Raw genomic sequence first — 26,950 nt, 5'->3', positions numbered from 1 at the left:
TCATAGTAAGTTACAAACGAGGCAAAATGCATCGAGTTTATGGGCGTTAAACTGAGACGAAAACCACTTTGAGAAAGCGTTTACATTTCATGTTTGATGTTGTGTATTTTCTGTAGCATCTTCAATGATCCACTTTAGAACAAACTTGAAATAAAAATTAACATTTAATTAAGTACACGTAATTCATTGGTGCGCATTGTTTCATTACGGTTCGAAGGTAATCTGAAAAATGCGCGCAATTCGGTCGACACGAAACGTAAAACGTCGCGGTATTTTTATTTTTGAAAACTAAGATAACAAATTAGTAGAATCGAAGTTTTTCATTTCATTTTCCCACTCGATGCCGTGAAAGGTTAGTTTTTGGCAGGAAGGTCGCGTTTCCGAATCCAGACAGCGATATACTACTCCTAGAATTATAATGAAGTAGAAATTTGTGAGAATAATCCTGTAGTTCCCAAGGATGAATGCGGGTACTTACCGACTCCTTCGGGGTTCGATCTGGGCCGGTAGAAACTTTCGACCCCGCAGGTTTTACAAAAGTAGTGTTTGGCTCGACCGGTGTTGAAGGTGTAGAGCGTTAGATTGTCGGCTCCTCGAAGCAGACGGAAATGTTTGTCTTCCACTATGAAGTGTCGCAACCGCTTTTTTTCGCAGATACTGCAGCTGAAAACGGAAGTTTACCAGAATAAGAATATGGCCGATATTAATTAGTCTATATGTGTGAAGAAAAATACACTCTCGAAAGATTCTTGTATCAGTTCTAATGGTACTTTTCCCCATTTTCAATGCCCGGAAATTGACATTGAACTCTAAAGTACAAAACTTAGTTTATAGCCTATGCATCCATTGCTTAAGTACTTTATTTGGGTGGATCTGGGATTAAGTTAATATTCGTGTTTTCGTTTTTCTTCGTGTGGTCATTTGATTCGCCCTATTTTGTTATATTCTATTTTCGGTTGCCCGAAGACGGTCATTCAAAATTCGCATTAATTAAGCAAACTGTTTACTTCCTGGCTGCTAAAGGTTTCCGTGGTTTTATTAATATTTTGTTGTATTTGACAGTTTTGTACGATTCCATGCTGTTTACAATTTCAATAATAAAAATAAATTACTTCATAAATTTCACTATAAAACATAAAAGAATTTTGTCTCAAAATATGAGAGAAATTCCACATCTTCCGCTCTTTGGCACAAGAAAGTTCTTGTAAATCCATCACCAACTGTAAGAAACTATTAATTTTTATACTGTTTTTCCATAGATAATTAACGTTTTATATAATACTTTTTCCTACTAGTAATATGTCTAGTAGGAAAATGCAATACAGCGGAACTGGTTTAACTCGAATCGGTTAGGTAAAAAATTCGGACTCGGAGTTACGAAAATTGGTCTAAAAATCAAGATTTTGCGCCTGGGTTTATGGGTGATATCGTACGGATATTTGCCTAGGTCTTGGCGTAGAATCGTTGCGTCAATGTAAATTTCTCGGTGTTGTCCAGAAAGTGGAAAACGCTTAACCGATAGTTAAATAAGCCGCGGAGAAATCTTTTTCCCGAATGCTTCATCCGTTCATTCCTAAGTGTTTAGTAAATTTTTAATTGCCATATTTCGCGCCTACAATTGATCTGTTTTTTCTTATCGCGTACCGCTCTCTAAGATCGTAATATTGTTAAAATTTTGCCGCAAAGATTAAATTTTTACATACAATCGCATTATATTTTTAAAAATTAATTTATAAAAACTCCATTTATTTATTACGTCGGCTAGTTGGAGAAATCCATCAGCAATCAATTTTATAACACGTTATACCCTTAATTAATTAGACTATACGATATAATAACGATTTAAACCGGCATTCGGGTTATTATATCGTATGGTCTAATTAATTATGCGCGTAACGACGAAAAGCGGAATGCCGGTTTAAATCGTTATCGCGCTTTATTTTAATTACCGTACGTCGTGTTCTAATTCTTTTAACACTAGATAATTGAATTCCACACCGCTGCACACAAACAACGTAAATTTCAAAACAGTTTTTAAAAACATCCTTTTAATTTTCGATCGATTTGATTTTATTTTTAATTTTAGTTTTAGTTTGGGTTTTGATGTAAAGGCCAGAGTTTTAATTATTATTTTTAATTTTAATTAATTTTAGATTTAATTTGTTTAGTATTAATTTGGTTTTAATAAATATTTTTGATCGTTTTTGTAGTATAAAATGCCTCTTGTTTGGATAACTGCGTTAAATTTTCAATCGGCTATTAAGCCCGAAAACCGAACTTACGACACGGAAGTGACTGTTTTATCAATTAACTTTTATCGACTCCGGTGTGCATTTCGGTCGTACGCATTAATTCCTCTTCAGTTGGGCACAATATTAGATGTAATGAAGAGGAATTGATGTATACGACCGAAATGCACACCGAAGTCGATAAAATTTAATCCAGTGGTTCCCAATTAGTTTTTCCTACGTACCACTTCAATAAAGAGGTAAAACTCGCGTACCCCTTATAGCAGAAATCCATATTAATCCATACTAATATTATAAATTCGAAGGTAATTCTGTCTGTCTGTTACCTTTTCACGTCTAAATTGCTAAACAGGTTTTAATAAAATTTGGCACAGATAGATTACACGTTGGAGATGGACATAGGCTACATTTTACTGCGAGAAAATATCTTATTCCAACGAGAAAATTCGATATAATGCGGGCGAAGCCGTGGGTAGACAGCTAGTAATAAATAGAATAAGTTTTTTTTACATTTATTACCTTTAAAATACAATTTTAATAATAATGAAAATAACATAAGGTTATTTAATTTTAATGCGACAAATGTGCACGATTTTCTTTGCACGACTTTGTAAAATATGGTTACTTTTTGGTCAGCTTCAGTCTCGAGTCGTCTTCGAGTCGAAGTCGATGACGATGTTTAGTTTTCGTGTTTGTCTCGGCCGAAAATCCGCTCTGGCAGAGGTATGTTGCGCAAAACGGTAGTAATTATTTTATTGCCGCTTCGCTGACAAGATGATAATGATAATTGTACAATTAACACAAATTGTGTCAATTGTACAATTTTTGTTTCTTGCGTAAGAATTTCATTTAGGTATTGTCGCAAATGCATTTTTTTGATGAAATTTCGAGAATATTTTTAGTTATAAATAAACGAATTTGTGCATTCGACATCGTGTTGTAAATTGCCGAATTTTTGATGGTCCACCCATTATTCTTTTGGTTGCTTCATCTCGTGCATTTAAATTTTAAATCGACCGAGTTTAGATTGCCGCGCGTACCCCTTCACGCAATTTCGCGTACCCCCAGGGGTACGCGTACCACTAATTGGGAACCACTGATTTAATCGTAAGAACAGTCACTTCCGTGTCATAAGTTCGGTTTTCGGGCTTATTAATAGCCGATTGAAAATTTAATTAATAATTTTTATATATTTAATTTTGCATTAATTCTAAACATTCTTTTTAACCTTAATTTCATTTTTGTTTTAATTAATTGCAACTCTTCTTTTCTGCGGCATAATACAGAAATTTTTAGTGTTGTTTCGCACAAAAGGTAATCAAATATAAATTTATTCTATGTATTTTTTATTTAATAACTTGGTTAACTTTTTGTTATAAATTTGCCTGTTTTTTAAAATTTTATATTTTAATTATGTTAGCTAACGGCGATTGAACTATGGGGCTAGTTACTACGTTATAACAAATGTCGAAAGGCTGCTTAGTTTTGGCCATAGTCAAACTGTAAGTAGCCGAAGCCTCGTCTATAATTTAAGATTGGCAAGACTCTCGTTGTTTTCCTACAATACAATCACGTAATTTTTAAGCTCGAAATAGCTTCGGTACATATTCATGGTCCGTTCTTTCGCTAGAAAATACGAATTTTAACTTTTAATACACTTTCTTTTCTGATTTTGGTTAAACTTAGGCACTGTACTCGAGTTGCCTGTTAGCGTCGTGGTCGAAAGGTAGGAAAGCGCGCATTAAATAGTTACTCGCCGGAAGAGAAAATATCAGAAAGGCACAATTCCTCGGTTTTCGTCTTGTTTCGGAATAACCAAAGCGGAAATCGCCCGAAGGAATTACCGCCATCGTCGGGCAAAATCTCGGCCTGGCGGACGGCTTCCACTTGGTAAAAGCCGAAATGGAAAGAAACGGACTTATCTACGAGTCCGACCACGCGCGGCGTCGATTTGTCTCCAGTTCGGATCTTCTTCGGTCTACGAACGTCATCTTTCGGACAACCGAAGGTAATTTTGGCGATAAATTGCTTTCCTTCTCGATTAACGAACACACCATCGCCGCTAACTCGTCTCCAACCTTCTCTCTTGGCGCCAAACGCCAAGGACTTCCCTCACTCCCCGAATATTTTTCGTTTCTGTTCGTTTAGCTCGAATTTCGAGGGCGACGAGGATACTTACTCGCAAATCACGACCTTGACCGGATCGGGCGTCCACACTTCGAATCGAACGCTTCCGCAGTGACATCCTCCAAAACGAGCGCGACGTTCCTGTCTCTCCTCCATCGCTCGCGCTCCTTGCAGTCACGTGATTTTACTCCAGAACGAATCCGCCGGACGTTACGTAATAAATTGCGCCCCCACTCGACCACTGTACTCTCCTTCTTTGTTTCGTCATCGGCTCGAGCGACGTTGAAATTTCCGTCGCCCGGAATGTCGATTTTCATAAATTCCAATGAATTTCTCTAAACGTCGTCCGGACATCGACGGATCTCTCGGAAAATGACAGTAAACGCTAGAGCGTCATTATTACGCTTTTTACCGAATAGCTAGTCTTTTGCGCACTGTTTAACAGAAATTTATTAAAATGAAACTTAATTTTTTATATAAATCGAATCGAAAATAACTAAATCCTAGGTGTTTCGTCGACGGCGCCTTTCGAACCATTAAATTTCACCACTCTATTTTCCAAACTTTCCACCTTCTCGGACAATCGGGCCAATCTTTCGCGAAACACTTCCGCGAACTTCCGGTCGTCCTTCCATTGTTCGGAGAGGTTCTGGCTGAGGAAGAATGCAGTCTTTCTTTGGTTAAAGACGCGTGTCCCGAGAGGAGAAGTTCGATCGGCTCTTACCCGAAAAATTCCGATAAATGGGGCGATTTCCACAGATCCGCGCGATAGTTCCACTCCCTCTTCAGCTGTATTTTGGAATTACCAGTACCGTAATTGTGAAAATCGAAGAAAAAAGGGATTAGATTCCTTCGGAGAATCGGTTTACCTGGGCCAAGAGACATCCCGTCTCGAAAACTGCGCCTTCCAGAAGGGAGACACCGTCCTTCTGGCTCTTTCTTCTCGCCTCCGTCTTTTCCTAAATGACAAACGATTAATAAGATTCCGCGGAAAGACCCAACTAAAATCTGCGAAGGACTCACTCCGGTCTCCTCTCCGACCCGCTCTTTTTCTCTGCCGTTTCCTCTGACCGTCGGATCCCGTCGATAAATTGGAGAAAGAGACGACTCTGGATCACGCGCCGCTCCCTGCCACTGTAAAAAAATTAATTAGAAATTCCTCCCTCCGTCAATCTTTCTGTATCGGGAGAAAGAAGGGAAGAAAGAGATGGTATCGACGCTCCCGTCTCTAACGGATTGGTCTCTCAATAACGAATTTACGCGAGTGTATTTTAACATCGATCGATACTTCTATTGATTACGTAATTGTTGAAACATCGAGAATCTTTGACGTCACTCTCCCTCGGTAAAGACAGAAACCTAATGATAAAAGCAAGTTTTAACGGGTAAATCTTTATAAATGTATTTTATTTCGAGTGTCGTCTCTCGCATTGGTTTCGCGCCGGAAACAAACCTACACGAGACGACGAATTCACTCAATCACTAAATAAAAAAGTGATTGGTTTAGTGATTGAGTGAATCTAACGAGAAGTAAAATCCAAGTGGCGGCGAGGCCCTTAACGAAACCGGGATCTCTTTAATTAATCGGATTAGTGGAAATGCCAACGGTCTATTTTCTGCTCGGTCATTCTTACTTTCAAAAGAGAATAGACGAATAACGAGGAGGCAAGCAATAACACGCAATTGTAGAAATTTATGAAGCGTGACGGGGGTGGAAATCCTCGAATTCGCCTCTGGTCCGCGGCCATTCTCCGATGCTGATTTCGACAGTTCTGAAAATAAACTTTCGTATAAGATTCTAATTGGTTAGTTGGACGGTTTCAAACGTTATACTTTCGTCATCGGCAGGAGAAAGCGCTCTTCCTCCCGGTTAGTCGAATCGTCCGTTCGATCACAATGCCCGATCACGTTCATTTCTTCTTTCTTCGTGCCGTCTAAGGTGTACATCGCCGATGCTTAAACACAAAAGGTGCATTTCGAAACGATTTTCATACAAGTCACTAAGCGAATTTCGTCACGCGCGTTAGGCTGCGATTACGAGACGCGAGAAGAGAACCTTTGGAATCCGAATTCGTACTTGTATCGCCTTTTATGCGGAAGAGGGGAACGAATGCGCGAGTTTCTCTGGTTGCACTTTCCGTATTTTTCTCTCCTCTCCTATTCCGCGCAACAACATCAACGCGTTGCATCTGTACAATATGAAGAAAATGGCCGGTCATCTGTACAATATGAACAACGCCGGTCATCTGTACAATATGAAGAAAATGGCCCGAAAAGCCGCGATAAACACGGGAAAGCCGTAAATAAAAAGACGTTAATATAGTTTCGTTTATTTTTCATATTTTTCCGTAACTTTATTTCGTTGCAAAATTCATGGAACTTTTCCCTCCCTCTCTTGCACGAAGGCAACTAGAAGGAAAACAAGCAAAGTGACCTTAGTTCGTTTGGTTTTTCCCTCTCTCGTCGGCATAAACGCAGCCTTACGGTTATTCGTCGGCCCCGTACAAAAGAATATATGAGAATTTCTATAAAGCATTCCCAGCGGAGAGGCGATTCGTAATTTGTCGTCTGGACTCTCAAACCGCCAAACGGGAGCGTAGGCAGAAGATTTTCCACGGGCAAAGCTTGGAGACAAATAATTATATCAATACATTTTTAATTAATTTTTGGGTTTTTTCCACGGGTAGATTTTAGAATACAGTCGTGGTCGAGGGTGTAAGTTACGTATCTCAATTCCTTTTACGATTATAATATTTTACCTGACTTTTGGAAATGGGGAATTTTTGGATGGAGTTTTTTTTATTTGATTTCGGGGGAGGCAGCGCCCCGTTTACCCTCTCTGCGTAAGCCCTTGGCTCTAAACTAAATTTCGTCTTTCAACCTTAAAAAATGATCTCTTATCTATATTCATTATTAGCAAAAATTTCGTGTTAAAGTTAATAATTTAAACGTTGCTTACGTATTTAAAGCAAGAAATCGATGGCGGGCCCTGCGATTAGGTCCCGCAATTGATTTCCCGTTTGTTGGAATCGGATTGACCGAGGGACAATTAACGTCACTCTCTATTAAACCCTCCGCATTTTGCATTTCGATTTAAAATCCTTAACTGGAGACTATGAACGGGATGGAGAGGAACTGGAGACATTTCTAAGTTAATGTTATCTTTACTAAAAAAATTAAAATCAAATCTTTAAAACTAGTTATTTAGTAATAAAGCACCATTCTAAATATTTCGTTTGTTCAAAATTAAATAGCGCTGTACCCGGGCTCCACGCCAGCTCTCGACGGCCCTGACCATGAGAGGACGGTATACGATTTTCGTTATTGCCGTTACGTTTTTCAATTGTTTTCGCGTCGACAAAATCAGTTAACGAAAAAGTAAACGGAGGCTATAGGCTATCTAATGCGACGTCGACAAACGACACCGGCTTATCGACGTTAAATAGACTTCACACTGGCGCTACGCTTCCGAATTCGTATTTACTACGTATTCTATTTCGTAATTCGAGTGATTACGGAAATAGTATCGCGATCCCTTCGTCAGTTTCCTTTGCCAAAGTTAATCATTAAGCCTGTCGGTTTGTTGGTGAACTTTGACGATGGGCATTTAAAATCGATATCGTCGGGGACCAACGGATCTTCGATTATTGGTAAAAACGCTTTAGAAAAGTAAGAGGGAGTGTTAAAGTAACCGGAAAGGGTGAATAACCTGGTGAAAAGTTTGATTTCTTTCTGTCCCGAAAAAAAAAGAAGGAAACGCAATTGTCTTCTTTGTAGCGGATATCGTTTGTCGATCTTTTCCCGCCTCCAGAAACTGGTTTTGTCAGTTTGTAGGATGTTTTTATGGCTAAATAACATCTAAAGGCTACGTTTTATAGAAAAGGCATCTTTACCGGCATCTTCGTTCCCCTTCGAAATGCTTAAGAGAAGAAAAACGGCGAAACGGAAAAGAAATTTCATTCGAATGTCTGGTGTCTTCGACAATGTCCGAAACGGTATTGTTGCCAATTGTTAATGTATTTAAATGAGAGAGATGAGAAACGTGATCGATAATGATTTATTTCCATATTTACAGATTCGGCAGCGCATTCTATCCCATTCGAAAATTATAAAAACTCGATTTCACAAATAGTTTACGGCGTTAGTCCGCGGCAAAAAAAAACGGTAAAAAATGATAAAAAGTTAAAGGACGTTGGAAGAACCTCCTAAAAATCGGGTTCTCGGAAAATCCGGAGAAACGAAAAGGAACAGGCAGTTTCAGTCCAGATCGTGCAGGTGACGATACAGGCTCTGGACGTAGGTGAAGACGCATTTCCAGTCAGGTTTCTTCATCAGCACCATGTCTTCCACGTCCAGCAACGGAGCGATGTTCGACTTCTCTCTGAAAACGGAAAAATCGCGTGATATCCCTCCGCCGAATCTCCCCATCACCCGAAAAGCCCGACTTACTCCGCCACTCGGAAGGCCAACTCGAAGTTCTTCCTCCTATTCTTCGGGTTGAGAGCGTTGAAATCGAAAGCGTCCGGATGGAAGTGGTGGATGAGAGCGCAAAAGGCCATTCCGTCGTTCCAACTGGTCGAGAAATTTTGGATGTCCACATTCTGGAAAACCAAAGAGACGATTTCTCGAGAGGGAAACAAAAGAGGGGGAACGTAGGAGAATTTATTAGATTTACTTGATATCCTTTAGTCTTATTCTTGCACCAAGATAGGAGCATCTCCTTGACATCGCTGGCGCTTCGACCCACTCCGGGGGCTCTAAAGCTAATTCGGAAAACGCAAATGGTGAGACTCGACTGTAATCTGGCGAAGTAACTAGAAAAGGGCGCGAATTGCTTATAGAGCGAGGGTCTGCAAAGTGGTCGATATCCACCCCCAGACGTTACTAAGGTATTCGGGAGAGGTCGATCGAAAACGGTTCATTAAAAATTATTATTCCATTAGGTTATATGTAAGACATTTCGGGATGCTGTAAATTTGACCACCGTAAATAGATCATTTCTACGAAAACGATTAATACTGGTCAGTTTTATTATTATTATTAATTGTATTAGCAAAAAAAGAGGGAGTCGATGGGATTTTTAAAGGTTCGGCAATCGAGAAGTTTGGGGACCCCTGATACAGGGTTGCGGATCGAAATTACTAAAGCTTAAGAAAGAGGAACATTACTTACTTTCGGAAGAAGAAGAGAGAGGTCGAAGGAAGAGTTGGGAGAACGTCGATAGAGGTCGGGAGAAAAAAACGAAAAGGACGAGTTAACGGATTGCAAAGGAAAGTAAAGTTTTATTTGTTAAATTAAAGTAAAATTACGAAAATGATCGATAGCTTCCGAAACCAAATTTATCGATTATTTTTTCATTCTCTCCTACGGAAATCCTCGTGCAATCGGGTCGAAATTGCTTCGTCCCGGAGAAACCGCGAGACACTCTTTCACGCAATTCTTTGTCATTACGTCTTGTCAATACCCTAATTGGGTATTGAGAAGACGTAACGACTGCGGCGAAAACGCCATTAATCGGGGTTCGATTAACCGGGGTCTCGAATTCGGGATGATTACAAATTGTACATTGCGTACGTATAAATCAATTTTAAACAATTTAGTGGTACAGACACAGAAAGTGTAGTCTTTGCGGATTATTTTCGTAGAAGAACGCGTATTCCCGCCCGTCACCAGTTTTAGTTTAAAATTCCGCTTTCGTCAGAAAAATGGCTGCGAAAGCTTAGTTCACACTGAGCGCGATTCGCTAGCGAAAGCGAAAAACGCGACGAATTTTACCATTTCGCCAATCGCTTCGAAGTTCGGAACTGTCGAGCTTTTTCGCACCAATCGTATTCCCGCGGTTCTTGTTGTTTTCGACATGGCTACGGAAACTTCCTCACGCAATAGATTACGTGTTGTAATTACGGATTTTAGTATTTCTCTCGCCCAACATCGTTTTCTTTTTGACTTATTTTTCTTTTCAATAAATAAACAAATGTGGTTAACGACGGAATATCGGAAGCGGCCATTTTGTTTTTCGAGATGACGTTTTACTCGCTCGCAAATAATTGGTTGCTTAAAATTCGCAATCGCTTTTCGCTTTTCACATTCTCTTTCGCTATTCGCTCGGTGTGAACTGAGCTTAAGAGGAAACGCGCCGTGTCCTTAGAATAAATATGGGTATGCAACTAATTGCGCATTAGATGAAGACGAAAGCTTTAAAAACAAAACTTTCTTGCTGTCAAATAAATAAAAAATACGGTACATAGATTCTTTGTTATTCGGGCGCACCCCTCTTCGTTATTCCCCGGATTAATGGAGTTTGACTATACCTTTTCGTCCGGGACGAATCACGACCAGGAATTTCGATGCCGTATGATTCCGGTTTGAATTATATCCGGACCGGCCGAAAGAAATCCACGAAAACACTCTTGGGGAGGAACTTACTTGGGTCTGTTGGCACCTTGCGGTTTGGCCACGTTGGCGTCCATCTGCTGAAACTTGGACCTGGCCGACGTTTTCGCCTGGTTTTCTGAAAAACAATTCGACGTCGTCGTCACCCTTCTACAGAGAAAACGTCGCTTCCGGAAAATTTCCAAACGATTTTTAGCCAACGTAGCGGAAAGTCCACGCGCAATGTCCGCTAAATCCTCGGTTCCAAACCATTTGTACGAAAAACGAAAATGTAGGCTACTTTTGTACTTTTGACGTTCGCTAATATAAATATTTGTGTTGTAAAATGTCAAAGGTACAAAAGTATAAAAATCCAACTACGAGTTGCATAACTTTCCCGGCTGTGTTGAGATTTTATTTTAAAGAACTTTTATATTATTAATTATAATTAAAAAAGTAAAAAGCTGAATTTTGAGGCTAGAGATGCGTTTTTAAAAATATTGTAAATGCCAACAAGGATTAAAATTTTCAATAAGTCCGACGCCACTCGAGATATATGACCCCTGTCGATCTCCTCACCCCTTGAACTTTAACCACCATAATTGAATGAAATCTATGCCAAATTTCGTTTCTAAAACTAGACTCCATCCTGAGGTATTAAACGAAATTGACGCCCACACACACGCCGAATATTTTTCCCTTTTATTTTTATTTTACTTTTTCTTTTTGGGTTCGAGATTTGCAAACAAACCCGCAATGCCAAACGATTCGAATACTTCCCCCTGTTACTCGTGTACGTGACAGCCAAGAAAGTAAACAGAAAATTCCGTTCCGAATTTGAAAAAACGTCCTTCGACTCGATCTACGGAGGTTAAATTCTTACAGAAAAATGTTTGAAGAACGCATTATTGGTTTTCTGGTTATTCCGTTTTAGCCGACGGAAGCTATTGTCTCTCGTAACCGAAACTGACAGACAAGTCAACCGTTCACTTCGTACGAAGATTGAAATTTCGAAGCTCGCAGCTCGAAAAATGGGATTAGGCCGGTTTAATCGCGTGAAACACGAAAAGGGATGAAAACGTCAACCTTTATATCGAAAATAAAGATTGAAAGGAAGATTAGTTTGTCGATAAAGTAGGACGAACACTACACGATTTTGCTGGCCAACCGTGTTCGGCGGACGGGTTTATTGCCCGACAATGGAGAGGGCGAACGTTAATTCTCCTTCTGCCACCGGTTACCTAATACAGCACTTCGAAACAAAAATGGCTGCCGTTCGCTGCTTGGCTGTAGGGGAAACAAGTTGGCTAACTTCCTCATCGGGCAACACATTTTATAATACGAAAATCGTCCAACTATAGTGGGCAAAATGGTGTAGTGTTTGTGACCGGATCGTACCTTTGGATATTTGAGGAATTCCACCGGACATGGCGAAAGTGCAGCTGGGCGTGGGTTTGGCAGGGGTCGGTTCCGGAACTGTAAAGAGGAAACAGTGAGGAAATCGAATCCGGAAACTCCATCGGAAAAGAAGAACTTACCTTCAGGTTTTTGTAAGGTGTCGATGTCGAGGGATTTGGGTCCCGGAGCGCCGGACTTGGCAGCGGCGTCGTAGGCGGCTAAAATCCTCCTCTTTCTCTCGTCAGCCTCCCTCTTCCTCTGTTGAATGCCCTCCTCCACCAGGTCTCGTTTGGGCGCCGGAATCGCCGCTTCTTTAGTCGTACCTACGGACAAAAGTCCTCACTCTTACTTAGGAGCAAAATTCGAACGGGGACGAGTTTCAGGCTCATCCGAAGATCGAGTTGCAAGAGAGATTCTCACCGTCGGCATTCTTGTAGGTGTTGACATCCAGAGTCTTGGGACCTCCGGCGGGAGAAGACTTGGCCATCTGGTCGTACATGGCTAGGGTCCTCTTCTTTTGTTCCGCCGCCTCCTGAAATCTCTCCCTAATGGCGCGCTCTCGCTCCTCCTCCCTCTTCCTCATCATTTCGTCTCGTTTGGCTGAAAAGTTAACAATATACATTTACCCTGACAAACCGGCGACCGTTTCTACGAGAATCGCAGGCTGGAAGAACCTCCTCCGAAGAATGGGATCGGGCGTAACTTTAACCGGGTAGGGCACAGGATCGTCTAATTTGTCGTTCGTTACTCGGTGGAGTTTTTTTACGCTTTATTGTCATTTGTTGTTTGGTTCGAGGCAAAATGATACCGAGGATGCCTCCCAGGAACGATTTCTGACCCCTATTTAGGTATTACTAGCGCGAAGGCAATCTGGTAAACTCCACGTGGCCATCCCTTGGCCAGTCACGAATCCACGATCAATGTTGGACGGTTTTATTCATTCGTTTTAACTAGGGAACTAGTCGGTCAGGCGGAAGAAGTCGGAAGAGGACGACTTACCTCTGAGAGCGGTCTGTACTTCTTTCAGTCTGGCTCGGATCTTCTTCCTCTCGTCGAAGTCCTCGGTGGCGTCCAACTAAAAATCAACGTTTTCTCAATTATCGGCCATCGGTCGGCAATTAGCGTAACTTTTAGCGGCGTTCCGTTTTGTTCTTAATACTAAAAAGGTTACTCGGTTGTCTGCGATTGTTAAGTCGGTGGATAAAAGACGAAACGCAGACACGAGCGCAAAAATACTTGCGCTTTCGATGGAAAATGCCAATAATTATAAACAATACTTTTCGATTAATTAATATAAGGGCCAATTAGAATTAAGGCGCATTTTTAAATAAAAATATAAAGATAATAAACAGTCGTTTAGGTTCCTTTTATAAAAAGTAAGCACGAGTTTATTGGGAAAACGACGTCCTATGTCTAAAATGACGTCCTATACGACGTCATTTTAGACAAACAAATTGTTATTCGCCACATTTAATATGAAATTTAATTTTACAAATAGAATAAAATTTCGTTTTTATACGGTATTCTACTGCCTGGGGTACGAGAAACGACCGATTCGGACTCCCGCCGCATCCCGGAGTTTATTAGGAATTTAGAAGAAATACGTTGACAATAGCACAAAACGGCCAAAACCTACGTTCTGAACGGAATTACTTCTTTTGCCGTGAGATTTTAAAGCGTCTCCTCTCCGATACACCGAAAAATAGGTTACTGGCAATTGCGTCACGTTTCCGCCGCCCGCCGAGACAAAAACGGAGCACCGCCGAAACGAAAGATAGAAAAGAGACGTCACTCACCATCTCGTAGAGCCGAACTTCGTCTTCGATGCTATTCAGATCGACTCCGTCCGCCCCCGACATCTCGCGCGATTTCTTCTTTACCTGGATCGACTGGAACGAGACCCAAAGAAATTCCTTTTTAGTTAAAGACGGCCGAGATCGGAGGGAAGCGACGGCGCGTCTGCGCCCCCGCCACCGAATTCCCGGTGTTTTCGGCTTAGCGTTTTCCGTCCCCGAGGGTCGGGGTGGGCCGCGACGAAAGACGAAGGAAGAAGAGAGAGAGAGAAGCGGCTCCTCCCCTTCGTCCAAATCGGCCTTTTCCCGTCCAACGTTAATAACCGACGAAATTCTTTCTCTTTTGGCAGAGACGTCGCCCCGAAAGTTTCCGAATTTTCCAATTATGTCCCACGTTCGACCTTGGCGACGGAAAGGGACGCCCACGTTCCGCGCCGGTCGAATATATCCGAACGCCGGTCCCCGCCACCTTTAACCCCCTTCCGTCCTTCTCCCGCTTCTCCGAAGCGCGGACGGGCTTAGAGGAGAAGCCGCCATTCCGTCGCCAATAGACTGGTTTCGTTGTGTTTTAAAGAGCTCGGCCAGCAAAATTAAAAGGCTAAAAATACGAATGGGTTTATTTTTCTTAATTTTCCAGACGCGTTGCTTACGTGCCGATTACGAAACGAATTCGACGCGTTACCTAAGAAAAGACGGGGGCTCTTCGCTGTCCTCGACGCCCGATCCCCCTCTTCCGATGGGCGCACGAAGAGATTCGCCAGCCGGCACGTGCAAAAGACGGTCCCGCAGCCTTTCTATCGCGAATAAAGGCGTCGTCGCCGAAATCGGGTTACACGCCTCACGCGCCCCGTCACGTGATCGACCGAAATTTCTACTCCCACCCACCGCATTTCCGGTAGCCCAACGACGGACGGAAGTTCCGCCGTTCCTCGAGATGAAGCCCACTACCGAAACGAACCACCCTTCTCGCCCGGAAAACGACGGTTTTTCCAATTGCGCTTGAAGCCGCGCAGGCGAAATCCGAGAGTCGGGCGTCGTCCCGTACTACGCCGAGTCGGAGAAAAGTCGCACTCACCTCCGAGCGACGGTCTTGGCGTCGTCTTACGATACCTTCGACGTCCGAGTCGGACCGAGTTCGAGGCCGAGAGTCGGGACTTTACTAACGGCACGTGCGCGTGACGTCGATGGAAAAGTTAAAAATATCCCAACACCGGGTCTTTCTCTCCGGGTTGCGCCGCTTTCACTTTGGCCGTAGGAGCGCGCGATTGCCCCCGTCTGTTTACAGCGACGTTCCGAAGGAAGGGCGCTTTTAGAACGTTTCGAAAGCGGCCCGAATCCGAGAAAATAAGGCGTGAGCATTTGGGGGGCGAGGAGGGGCGGCAGGAGGAGGAGAATCGCTGATCCGAAAGTTCTCTAAGTATAGAAGATGCGCGGGCGTGGGGCGGAGGCGGATCTTTTCCTTTCGAAGGCATCGAGCCAAACGCAATTTTAATTATCGCTCTTTGTCTGGAAGGGGAAAAACGACGACCGCATCCGGAGACAGACCCCGTCAAACCGCCAAGGCCTGGTCTGTCCTTCTTCCCTCTCATTCCATTTCCCGGCGTCGTCCGCGCCACTTTTAAATCGGGAGGAAAGGTCGGAGCGGCCAAAATATTAATTGGGACGGGACGAACGCGTCGCCACCCACGTTCGCTTTCTTTCTCCGACTCCAGGTGGAGTCTCGGCTGCAAATTGTGTCGGAGGCGCCAGGAATAGACCTTGTGGCTTTTTTACGGGAGAAGCGACGAAGGGCGGAGGAGCAAGATCGGGGACGTTCGTAGACCCGGGCGGCGCTCCGACGCCCAGGGTCGGAAGCGAAAGGAAATTAGCGGCGGCGAAGAATCGTCTATTTGGGTCGAACGACTTTTTTTAAAGGTGCGACCATCCCCCTTTCGCGAAATTCGTACTTCTAAGGAATAAGGAAAACCGAGATTTTTCTGGAACGCTTCCAAATTTACGACAAACGTCGACCCGACCATTTTCGTAAAACACTGCTTTATCGTTTCCCGGGGTCGTCGCGTGTCTCGCGCCGACGCGCCGCGTAAGGGGAAAGCGGCGCGACGCGAAGAAGAAAGTTCGATTTTGTCCTTGGAAAGACGGACGACCGACGAAACAACCGAACCATTTAGAGGAAGGAAAAATAACCGGACCGAAGGAAATAATATCCCGAGTCGACACTACTCCTTTGTTCTCCGCCAGGATCCACTCACTTTTTCTACGCAGCCGGCATTTTCCAACTTCTCCACCTTCTTTCGCACTCGACCTCCTTCCCGGACTCCTCGAGTGGCCTTCGAGTCGGCATTCTTCTTCTTCGTTTTCTCTTCTCCGCTTCCTCCTTCCGTCCAAGCTCTTCTTCTCCGTCCGCCGCCTCTTTTCCGCTCCAAAGTCCTCCCAGTTTCTGTCAAACGTCGTTGTCAGACTGCGGGGCACTCGGAAGGGAAAGCGAGTCGGATCCGGAAGTCACTTACCTCGGGTTACTCTGCGATTCCTCATCTCCAGCATCTTCTTCCTGATGCTCCTCTTCTCCTCCAAGTCCTCCACGGTCAGCCACTGAAAACACCGAATCCGCGATTAAAAGGGCAAAACTGGCAAGTTAATTAGAAAACTGCTTTTACCGATTGTCTGAGTCGGTCGTACTCGCCGCGGTCTTCGTCCCGGTCGACGGTCATGGCGTCTTCTGACACCAGTCGACACTCGATCGCCCACGGCGGTCGCTCGCCTTTTTTTTTCGGCGCATTCCTACCACGATGACGTTTGCTCGCGTGTTAATCCCTCCGATAACGAAGTAGGAAGCGCCTTAATTCCTCTTATGGACCGAGCATTCTCCATTTCTTTTTCCTTCGGACTTTTACAAAAGGGATCGTCCGAGGGTCTATCGTCTTACGTATCTGCGCTATACTTTCCACCCGTTTCCCCGCGGATGGGAGGAGGAAATCTGCACCGAAAAAAAAATGCAACCAGTTTAATTGGATGGGTTCCCGGAAGTCCGAGCGGTCGGTGGTCAGATCCGCTTTTTCGCTCCTTCCGTCGAGGTTGGTAAAAATAAATTCGAGCCGATAGATGGCGCTGATTCGTCGAGAGAGAGGAAAAAGAAAGTGAAAGTAGCGCGTAGAATTACGGAAACGATAAGCGTTATAACTTTCTTTCGACGGCCGAAGGCGGTTTAATATTACATTAGATGACTACGAAAACTGTCGGTCTATTTTAAAATGTCCATTTATTACGCCGTTTATCGAATTTGCTTTCAGTTTCGTCTCGGATTATTCCTTCGATTTAGCGCTTCCTTAGTAAAATGAAGCGATATTCCTAATCCAAAATCGAAATCCACTGAGGCTTTATCGCGTGAAAAAAATCCGATTTTCTCAATTTATGACGCATTTGATACGTCATAATTTGAAGTAAAAATCAAGTTTTTCGATGGAGAATTATGGGGAATGAAATCAGTCTTTTGTCTGCACTCGACACTCGACGTCGGCCGTCGAGTGCTCCTCCCGTCTTAATAATTGCAACAATCGGATCGATTGTATTTTCGTATCCGGCGATGGCGACTGTAGATTTTTAAACTGCATCTCAATTGTCCTTTATATTTTTCTCTTTTCTCCTTTCCCTTTTTTTAATTACAACTCTATAAGTGACGTCGCGCAAAGAAATGGCCGTGTGTACACGCGATAACGTTAATAAATAAAACATGGCGGAATGTCTAAAGCCGTTATTTATGGCTGGAAACTGTGAATGGTATACTTTGTTGCGCCACAAATAAACTCGTTATACTCCGTCGCAGCATCTAGCGAAAGAAAATATGCATTTCGAAAATAAAATCTTTGCCATTGTTCTGGCAAGGATTTCACCAATTCGTCAACCGGTGCAATAATAACACGCGACATTATGCGGAATAGAGGCGACGGATTTCACCAGTTAAAGAAAACTCCTCAATAAATCTAATACAAACCATTATCGCCGTTTCAATAATATTATTTCTAATTTTACTTCGATTGTTTCGTTTTCTACGCCATCGTAGATTTCCTTTGATTTATATTTTAACGCCACCATGTATAAGCGTATACAATACGAATTTTCAATTAAGTAGGCAATTAAGTAAGTGCGCGATAATCAACGATATTGTATATAGGCTACAGATTGGTTGACTAAACTGTATTTTTCTAAAGTAAATGAATAAGCTCATTGGTAAACGGTTCGTACAGTGTGTTCGTTAATAGCGGGGTAGCTCCATTACGGGCGTGCGCCGCTGTTTGTAGGCATTTGGGAACGACGGTGAAAGAAAGAGATGGCGGCGACTGTACTATCGACAGTATCCTGGTGTACGCGGAGGAAACGCACCCACACACGCGAGCCATTATACGCTTTCTGTCCTCGAAGGAACGTAAAACTTGTGAAAATCAATTTTTCTCTTCGTATTGTTGATTAAAGGAACAATGGTAGTTACATTTTGCTCTATTGTTGTAGATTTAGGCTTCACTCGGTATCTGTTTTTTAAACACTAAGAAACATTCTTCGATGAAATTCGGCTGTGGAATTTATGGGGACGGAGCAGTAGCAATGTTTCGGGAGCTCTCGACAATACGTTAGTTTTTTAATCCAAAGCGCAAAATATATTTACGAAGCGTAACATCTCGGATGCTTTTGTTTAGATAATGGATAATGCAAAATTTCACAATCCAAAATAATCGCATCGTTCCTGTCGGAACAAGACATCACCAACAAATTTCTACCGCCATACGGAGTCGTAGCAATGCATTGGCAACGGGACCAGTGCCGTAGACCTAAGGGGCACCAAAAAAGTTTTTCCTTTTTCTTCATCCGACACTACAGACGCTCCTAGAGAAAAACTACTGGGACTAGAAAGCTCAAATTTTAAATTAACTTAAGCATTTCTCCTTATCGGTGAGGTGCTGGCGAAACTTTCGGTCAATAAATTAAGATTCACGGGGGTTCCCATACAGTTATTTTACTTTTATCGCTTAGTTTTATGCTCTTAAAGATACAATTGCGTGGAAATGAATGAACGTTATCTAGAATAAAATAACTCAAATACGTGCGAATTAAAGCATTGTATAATAATTTTACTTTCGATACTCCGCGGTGTATCGAAAGCAAACAGTACAGTTTGATTTAACTGTACTGTACGTCATCTTCGATCTTGATGTAATAAAACAATATGAACTACGTTAATTATAATAAACTAGCGGATAGTATTCAATTTATATAACTACAAAGGTTAACCTACGTACGTGAGTTTTTTACATTGTGTACGGTAGAGTAATAAAGAATTTTACTTTGGTTATTTTAGCCTACCATTGTCACGTTTATCGCGATGCTCCGATGGTATGAAGTGGCACAATTTCATTGGTCGAGTGGACACCAATTGAAAATATATCTTAAGTTTAAGTTTGTTAAGAAATCATATTTTTTTCTAATGTTAACTCTAAGAAACTGTACCCTTCGCAGCCGAATATCAAACGGCTCGCCAGTGGCCGAACGGTCTTCGTTCCCCGAACACTGGGAGTTCGGTCGTGGGTTCTGCGCCTCGCTCGGACAGTCTAGCCACGTAGAGTTTTTCGGGTTTTCTCCACGTCTGTAACGCCTAAATAGGGGCCAGTTTCCCTTAAAAAGACCTCTCTGAAGGCATCCTCCCTAGGCAGATCGCCCAAAGTGTTGCGTTGCCATAAACAAACGAATATCAAACGGTAATCTGCTAATCAATCAAATTTCTCAAAAACGGACCAAATATTTAAAATCGGCACTCTCGAAAATCACTTAAAATATATTTTGTGCGGGTTGGTAACCTCGTATTATAGTCTATAATTTTTCTATTCGAATGCCACCATACCGCTGGTCGGATAGGAGGAAGGGACTGTTGCAGAAGGGGGTTGAAGTAATTGGAGCAAAAGTAGTCGTTGACGTAGAGAGGATGGGCAACGACTACTAATTAATTAATACCGGTCTACTATAAATATTTTAAAAGTGATTCGTGTTGGATGGATTGTGGTGGCACGTGATCGAAGTTGCTAATCTTAACGTCCGAAAAACTTCATATAAAACTTGTTTAAATGAAAAAGTCTTGTAAAAATGCGAGAATAATTGCTTTTGTGTGCTAATAAATTGTTTAAATTTTGGCAACAGATTGTATGAACTATGTGGGAAGATATCGCATTTATAGAAAAATTATTGGGCTGCAAATTGAAAAAAAATTTTTAAATCCGACTGTGGTCCCATGTCTGCTCTTTCTTAATCTCCAGAACAGAGTTTAATAGATGAAAGTCCTTATATGAAAAGTTTAGGGACAGCAGGCCAGATTAACCACATACAAACTTCCCGTTTGCACAGGAGGTCACGTTACTTCGATTTAAAATTTTCCCCCCAACGAAGTTACATAGATAATCGGCACGACTATGTTGCTAACAGGAAAAATATGACTTATAGAGGCAAGACCACCATTAAAACAATTGAGAACGTTGCGACGAAAAATTGCAGCCCGTCATTGTGACGCGGTCACAATAAATGCTCCGCTCGGCCGGGTGGCCGAGCGGTCGAGGTGGCAGCCTACCGCTCTGGGGGACTCGGAATGGAATCCCGTCGGGTCGAGAAATCTCCAGGAATTTTTCGGGAGGTGGTCCGTTCGGATATGTCTGGCCCGTCCCTCACCACCCGGTCGCCCCATTCTAGGCCCGACCAAACCCATAATGGGCATGTTATAAGAGGCCCTCTTAGTGCCCACAAGGCGGAAAGAGTATAAAAATAAAAAAGTGTCCGTTTGTTTAATACACTCCTCCACTGGGGAAGCACTTTTTAGAATTAAGAAAGTACAGTTCAGAAACCCGGGATGTTAGATGTGAAAAATTAAATACTTATATACTTTTCTCGGGGTAACACTTTCGATTCCACCCAGGCAAGTGCTATATGCTATCTGTGCCAGTAATCATATGGTGCAAAATAGGCGCGTTATATCATTATTGCACTAATTAAGTGATTATAATATATTACAACTTTAGTAAATATCATAATAATAATGTAATTGTTTAAGTTAATTTCTTTCTTATTCATTTACTAATACTATTGCAACTTATACAAACAAGAAGTTAAAGTCCAGTCTGTTAAACTGATTTGAATAGTTTTAATTTTATTTTGTGAACATTTTAGTTCTGTGAATAGAAGTAGACAACATCCACCTGAGACACATTTTGCTTTTTTGTTTCTGAAAAGATTTAAATGCAACTAAGACAACATCAAAAATTTCTGGCACTGACATTTAAAGATAAGAAAAGCTCAGTTTTGTTTGCTAAGTTTTGGAAGGGAGATTTTAACTTGAAAGATGATGAGCATTGGTTGGCCGATCATGGTCAACAGCGATGACCTAAAGGCTCTGGTTGAAAAGCCAATCCAAGAACTACCACAAGAGACTTGGCTATAAAATTAATATAAGCCAAAAAAGTGTACGCAACCATCTTAAAAGGCTTGGAAAAGTTCCTAAGTTAGATGCATGGGTTCATGTGAGTTAACAGAAACTGATCTCGCACAATGATTAAGTATTGTTACATAAAACTATTATTTGATTTTCAAAAGAAAGTTCCATTTTTTAGATTGAGTAATTACTGGAGATGGAAAATGGATATTATACACTAATATTCAACAGAAACGATCATGGCTAAATCCAACAGAGCCCTCAACATCCACACCAAAAAGTAGACTGCACCCCTCAAAAAAAAGTAACGTAAAGAGAATAGTGTATTATGAACTATTAGTACTGATAGATCTGAACCAAACCATAAATGCCAACATCTATTGTGAACAATTAGACCATTTAAGCAAAGCATTAGAGGTCAAAAGACCGGTGCTAGTAAACTGCAAGGGCATCATACTGCACCATGATAATATAAGACCATGTTGCCAAATTAACCCTATAAAAAGAAGAATAGCAATGGGAAATTTTGCTTCATTTGTCATATTCTCTGGATTTGGAACCTTCAGATTATTACTTGTTTAGATCTTTACAGAATTATTTAGATTAAAAAAAATTTATTTGAACTGATGAAGTCAAAAATGCTATTGTGGAATATATAGTCTCAAAATCTGTGCTTTTTCTGAAGAGGAATTGAGAAATTGATAGAAAGATGGAAACTAGTGATACAACAAAATGGATCATATATAATTGATTAACTGTTTGTATTTGTATGTTAAATAAAATGTTTAAAATAACATAAAAAATGCAAAGACTTATTACTCAACCCAATATTTCCTGATACATTTTTTTGGCTGCTATTTTTATAGGAAAAGTTTACATTTATGTCCCAAATTTTAGTACACATTTAAAATAATATGCAAGAAAAGTCTGAAATTATATTCTAAATACAATTGGTTAAAACACTACAGAGTAGTTTTGTATATACATGCTTTGAAAAGCACACTGACAAGGGAACTGTCGGAGTGTCTTCTAATAAATTTTAATAAAATTTAGTTAATAACTAAGTTAAAAGTATACAANGATTAATATATATATATTAATCACTTTAATTTAAATATCCTTTTTTGTAAGTATTATTTTTAGTTTATTATTTACTTAAATTTTTGCTAATAAATGGTGTTACGTGTAAAGCCAGCGAATCAAATTTAAATAAAAATTAATTTTTTAGAAATCTTACCAATGTTTTCGAGTGGGATTTCCGACATTACCTATGTTAGTATATAAACGTAATTGCCGTGTTTCATAGCAATCGGTCGAACGGCATAGGAATGTATAGCGTACAAACAAACAAACATTCTCTCTCTCACACACATATATATAGATATAGATAGATAAATTAATCGTTTATAGTCAGAACTCTCACCAATGATTCAGTGAATAAAGCCAGCGAACACTAGCAGTTGGGCGCGGGTTCGCACCCAACAACAGGCTGCCCAATCAGACTTTTATGGGTTTTCATCACGTTAGTAACACCGAAATAGGAACCAGTTTCCTATAAAACAGTGTTTCTCAACCTCTAACGAATCGTCTCCCCCTTCAACGTAGTATCTCCCCCTTCGCTTCAAAATTCCGATGCTAAGGGCAAAGGCTAACGCCAAATTCGTACCGCATTGTATAGATTAGTATAATGTTATTTGTTTAATTATTGTACGATATAACGAATAAAACATCTAATTATTCTTAATATAATGTTTTACTATATCGCCCAGAAAATTGTTTTTCGCTCCCAAAATATAAATTGTTTCTAATCGCCCCATCAACATGGAAAAACGCCCACATGGGGGCGATATCGCCCCCGTTGAGAAACACTAGTATAGAAAGTCCTCTCCGGAAGCATTTCCGTTGGCAGATAGCCCACATATTGCGATACCGTATCTCATCAAACCAAACCTAGTCAAAACAAACATGAATATTTTTTTACTTAATTAAAAAACCAGCAACGAGTTGTCTAACTTTTCCGGCAGCATTTGGCGGCGTCATCTGTTATCATATTTTATTTTAAATTTTTGAAATATTTTTAACAATTATAAAATGGTAAATTGCTTAATTTTGAGAGAAGGGATGGGTTTTATAAAAAAATTGTAAATGCTAATAACTAGTAAAATCGTCGTTAAGTCCGACCCTACTGGAGATACACGCGACCTTCTTTATCTTCCTGCAAAATTTCAGAAATTTTCGACAAAAAGCACAGGAGTTATTAAGCTTCAAACTGGGTGAACAAACTCGTGCCTACCACACACTAACATCCATACATACGAAAAAAAAAACCCGAAGTTTTTTGCATTTCTCGACGTTTCAAGATCATCTGAGTCCAAAAATGTAAAAATCTTGGAGGTCTTTTTTGACCGATGGTCATTCCTTCCCTCATATATAACAGCCGTGAAAGTAATATGGTTTTGTGTTTTGTTTGTCTGCACCGCCAGGGAGAAAGGTGATTTGTACGAAATTTTGTTAGCGTCATTAGACTAAACGGGATTTAATAGAACCACTTCGACACGATAATGCATTTCTTGTATACGAAGGATGTAAATTTAATAAGTACAGTACATCTAAATTAAATTATAAAATGGTCAGGTAAGAAATAATTGAACGAATAATCAATAGAAACTGTATTATAGAATAATAATGTCTGGCCAATTGTTGGAAATCCCATCGAAAAATGGCGGAGGAAGAATTAGACATTTTTCACGTCAAATGTCCTATATGTCTGGATATTTACATCGACTCGGTTTTCCTGCCTGGCGGTCATCTCTACTGCAAGAAGCGCATCGAGAGTGCCAGAAAATTCAGGAAATTCTGTCCCATACGCAAAATTAAAAAGAAAGACGATCGGGTCAAGGAAATAAAGAAATTCATGGCCACACATTACGTCATCCGTCATTCGCGTGGAAAAACAAGAGTCCTATCCGGACTACGTAAGCGCAGGACCGCCAAAAATTCCAACAAAAAATCCTCTGTTGGTACGAAAATCATTCGATGTGCATTGTGCCAAAGGAACTCACCGAACGGACTCTTAAAGCGCCTGAAAAACGAGAAGAGGCGTGGACATTCGTCCGAAGCGCGCTTTGAAAAAAATGTCACTAAATCGAGATCGTCGCATCGTTCAAAACAGACGTGAACAAAAATTTTAATGAATAATTTTGAATAGGAATAACGCTTCGTTTCGGCCAATCAAAATGAAACATTTCTGAATTTTAAATCGTTAAAATTTGATTTTCTTATTTACGAATATTCTTTATTTACAACAAAAGATATAAACACCAGACTTACGTTTCCGATCATTATAACAACTTTTTATATTTGAACAATTTCGCGGAAACACAAAAATAATTTGTCAATTGACACGGAAAGACAATAGCGAGCGGATTTATCGGTTTGTTCGATTGGTAAACGAAAAAGGACACGGCATTTTACAAGTTCCAAAAAGTTGATTTTACTGTTACGTATCCTATACGTAAAGAAAAGTATTGGAATCGTGTGTAATTTGATCCTCCGGATTTTTTTCAAATCTTCGTTTTTCGAGACCTCCCGAACCCAGAAAAGTCAAGAAAACTGGAAGAAAATGCCGTTGATACGCACGTATGTACTGTACGTATATACTGTATGTATACGTCTGAGAGTGTGTGTGTGTGTCGGGAGGACGTTTATTTCGTTTAATATCCGAGGATGGAGTAAACAGTAAGAAACGAAATACGGCAAGGTAACTGTATATAAAGGGTATCGATGCTATTAAATTTTAGTGATTAAAGGTCGATTAATATCTGACAGGGTTTGATATTTATCGCGTCTCGTCACATATTCTCGCTCGCTCGTCTCCATAGTCGCACCCTTATTGTATGCTGTTGCTCCAAACAACATTAAACTTTCATCGCATGGAAGAGCAAGCTTACGTAGAATAATTGCACCGTAGCCATTAACTATAATGTCTTTTTACTAGGATCTAAACAAATGTTATTGTATACGTAATCACGGTTTTGTTGAGCGGTAAATATAAAAAATCTTAACTAGTTGTCCGTGGCCCACCTTCCCTTATAAATACTTCAAGATTGATAAAGGAATATTATATAATTAATCATTAGATTTGCAAGATACACACTTCCAAGTACAACCGAAAGAACATTTACAAAATTTGCTTCGTAATCCGAATCCGTTATACGGAGATCGTTCCGATAGCGAATTATTAGATGGGGATTATTTTGCATCGAAAACGTTTAAGTTTATTCTACACTATTTAAGAGGTTACATGGTTTATTCTCTACTGCCATCACTCGGTTGCGACCAATGAAAAATATATCGACGGCGTCGTTTGTTATATCCGAGCCATAAGCTTTGCCAATTGATGTACTGGACAAAAAGCAAAGTATGTTTACGGTTAACAAAACCAAACTCGGGTGTTTATTTTTCAGTAATGGATATAATATTAAGTTAGCGTTTTGTTACATGGACGATAGGATGCGACAAAGTCGTTGGCGAGTCATACTCGACCTGCACATTTTTCGCTTTTCTGTTACCCGTCCAACGATTAATGTTCTCGTACACAATTTAAGTAGATGTAGACGTAGGCCGTCGCTTAATTTCTCGATGTTTTCGTTCGTTTGGTTACTTTCCTGTGGGGTGTCGCGAAAGATGGTGCAGCCGTTTACAAGATGCCGAACTGTCTATTTTGTTTGGACCGCACTCGCATTTGTCAGATCGCTTTAATTTGCGGCGATATAGTAATTGATTGGCGATAACGATATTATCGTCCGCGCTCTTTTAATTGTCGCTAGTATGGTGTTTAGTCGGTCGAGGTTATCGGCTGCGTATGATTCGTTGTTGGTTTAACCACGGGAACACGTGTTGTTTGTAATATTGCTTCCGTTGTTTGTCCATCGTCTTTTTATTATTTTGATTAGATCTGGAGAGACGGTATCGGTGGTTGGGCAATGGACTGCTTTGGTTTTGCTAACTTGTCTACGAGTTCATCGATGTATATGTTAGGCTCGGAGAACGAAAACGCTCATTGGGCGAGAAAAACGTCCACAACGCGTTGCGGTCTCTTTAAATCATCCGCAACGCGTTGCGACTAACTCAAAAACACCACGAGCGTCGTGCCTTTCCCGATATTTCACGTGAAATATTGTAAAAGCTATCTCTCTCCTTCTCAGCAATGTTAAATATAAATATGAACACACCTGAATTCTACTTGCCGAGTATTTTTCTCTTTATTCAAACGTTTTCGGCCTATTTGGATAGGCCATCCTCAGGCTTTTCTTTATCGTTCCAAATTGGAATCATTCTTTCGAATTTCATTTTGATTTGAATTTTTGAAATAAGTTAACAACTTTTTGTATATTACATAAATAAACAAAATAAAGTAAATAAAATAAAATAAAATAATAAAATATGTCCTTATACGTGTTACAAACATTAAATAACATTAAATAACATATTTTTACATGCTTCTAAATTATAAAATAACTAGCAGACCCCGCCACGCCTTGTTGTGGCTC

At 40.8% G+C, this 26,950-nt stretch overlaps 3 protein-coding genes across 8 annotated transcripts; all 3 read right to left on the bottom strand.

Moving 5' to 3' along the window:
- Positions 1-288: 288 nt before the first annotated feature.
- On the bottom strand, positions 289-4,532 carry LOC111622119 (centromere protein V-like). Its single transcript, XM_023364444.1, has 3 exons — positions 4,429-4,532; positions 479-663; positions 289-407 (listed from the first exon to the last, which is right to left on the bottom strand). The coding sequence occupies exons 1-3, from the start codon at positions 4,530-4,532 to the stop codon at positions 289-291; spliced, it is 408 nt and encodes a 135-aa protein (XP_023220212.1).
- LOC111622112 lies at positions 2,734-8,386 on the bottom strand. Of its 3 annotated transcripts, XM_023364431.1 has the most exons (7): positions 8,270-8,386; positions 6,210-6,331; positions 6,011-6,148; positions 5,400-5,510; positions 5,246-5,335; positions 5,101-5,165; positions 2,734-5,029 (listed from the first exon to the last, which is right to left on the bottom strand). In XM_023364431.1, the coding sequence occupies exons 1-7, from the start codon at positions 8,334-8,336 to the stop codon at positions 4,873-4,875; spliced, it is 750 nt and encodes a 249-aa protein (XP_023220199.1). In that variant the 5' UTR covers positions 8,337-8,386; the 3' UTR covers positions 2,734-4,872. The 3 variants fall into 3 exon arrangements, with proteins under 3 accessions (XP_023220199.1, XP_023220200.1, XP_023220202.1); XM_023364432.1 differs by lacking the exon at positions 6,210-6,331 and having other exon boundaries at positions 8,270-8,368; XM_023364434.1 differs by lacking the exons at positions 6,011-6,148; positions 6,210-6,331 and having other exon boundaries at positions 8,270-8,346.
- Positions 8,387-8,415: 29 nt separating this feature from the next.
- On the bottom strand, positions 8,416-26,736 carry LOC111622111 (smoothelin-like). 4 transcript variants are annotated; one of them, XM_023364427.1, is made up of 13 exons: positions 26,633-26,733; positions 16,594-16,913; positions 16,447-16,528; positions 16,189-16,376; positions 13,943-14,035; positions 13,146-13,221; positions 12,567-12,746; positions 12,287-12,469; positions 12,147-12,224; positions 10,803-10,887; positions 9,052-9,133; positions 8,826-8,977; positions 8,416-8,757 (listed from the first exon to the last, which is right to left on the bottom strand). In XM_023364427.1, the coding sequence occupies exons 2-13, from the start codon at positions 16,645-16,647 to the stop codon at positions 8,634-8,636; spliced, it is 1,377 nt and encodes a 458-aa protein (XP_023220195.1). In that variant the 5' UTR covers positions 16,648-16,913; positions 26,633-26,733; the 3' UTR covers positions 8,416-8,633. The 4 variants fall into 4 exon arrangements, with proteins under 4 accessions (XP_023220195.1, XP_023220194.1, XP_023220198.1 ...); XM_023364426.1 differs by having other exon boundaries at positions 9,052-9,139; positions 26,633-26,730; XM_023364430.1 differs by lacking the exon at positions 10,803-10,887 and having other exon boundaries at positions 9,052-9,139; positions 26,633-26,736.
- Between the last annotated feature and the right edge of the window lie 214 nt (positions 26,737-26,950).

The sequence above is a fragment of the Centruroides sculpturatus genome, unplaced genomic scaffold (genome assembly GCF_000671375.1).
Source record: "Centruroides sculpturatus isolate CEXI.00-Female unplaced genomic scaffold, Cexi_2.0 scaffold308, whole genome shotgun sequence".
In the NCBI taxonomy this organism is placed as follows: Eukaryota; Metazoa; Arthropoda; class Arachnida; order Scorpiones; family Buthidae; genus Centruroides; species Centruroides sculpturatus.
This window is presented reverse-complemented; position numbering and strand designations above follow the sequence as displayed.

Bases quoted from the DNA above. Each gene is read 5' to 3' on its own strand.
- LOC111622119 (XM_023364444.1), bottom strand. From the start codon at position 4,532: ATGGAGGAGAGACAGGAACGTCGCGCTCGTTTTGGAGGATGTCACTGC. The intron at 664-4,428 runs GTAAGTATCCTC...TTCCGTTTTCAG, and splicing joins GTCAAGGTCGTGATTTGCGA to CTGCAGTATCTGCGAAAAAA. The intron at 408-478 runs GTAAGTACCCGC...TTATAATTCTAG, and splicing joins ATCGAACCCCGAAGGAGTCG to GAGTAGTATATCGCTGTCTG.
- LOC111622112 (XM_023364431.1), bottom strand. From the start codon at position 8,336: ATGAAATTTCTTTTCCGTTTCGCCGTTTTTCTTCTCTTAAGCATTTCG. The intron at 5,511-6,010 runs GTAAGAATGACC...ATTTTTTTACAG, and splicing joins TCGTCTATTCTCTTTTGAAA to TGGCAGGGAGCGGCGCGTGA. The intron at 5,336-5,399 runs GTGAGTCCTTCG...TTTGTCATTTAG, and splicing joins GGGTCGGAGAGGAGACCGGA to GAAAAGACGGAGGCGAGAAG.
- LOC111622111 (XM_023364426.1), bottom strand. From the start codon at position 16,647: ATGACCGTCGACCGGGACGAAGACCGCGGCGAGTACGACCGACTCAGA. The intron at 12,470-12,566 runs GTGAGAATCTCT...TTTTGTCCGTAG, and splicing joins CACCTACAAGAATGCCGACG to GTACGACTAAAGAAGCGGCG. The intron at 8,978-9,051 runs GTAAATCTAATA...TTGGTTTTCCAG, and splicing joins ATAAGACTAAAGGATATCAA to AATGTGGACATCCAAAATTT.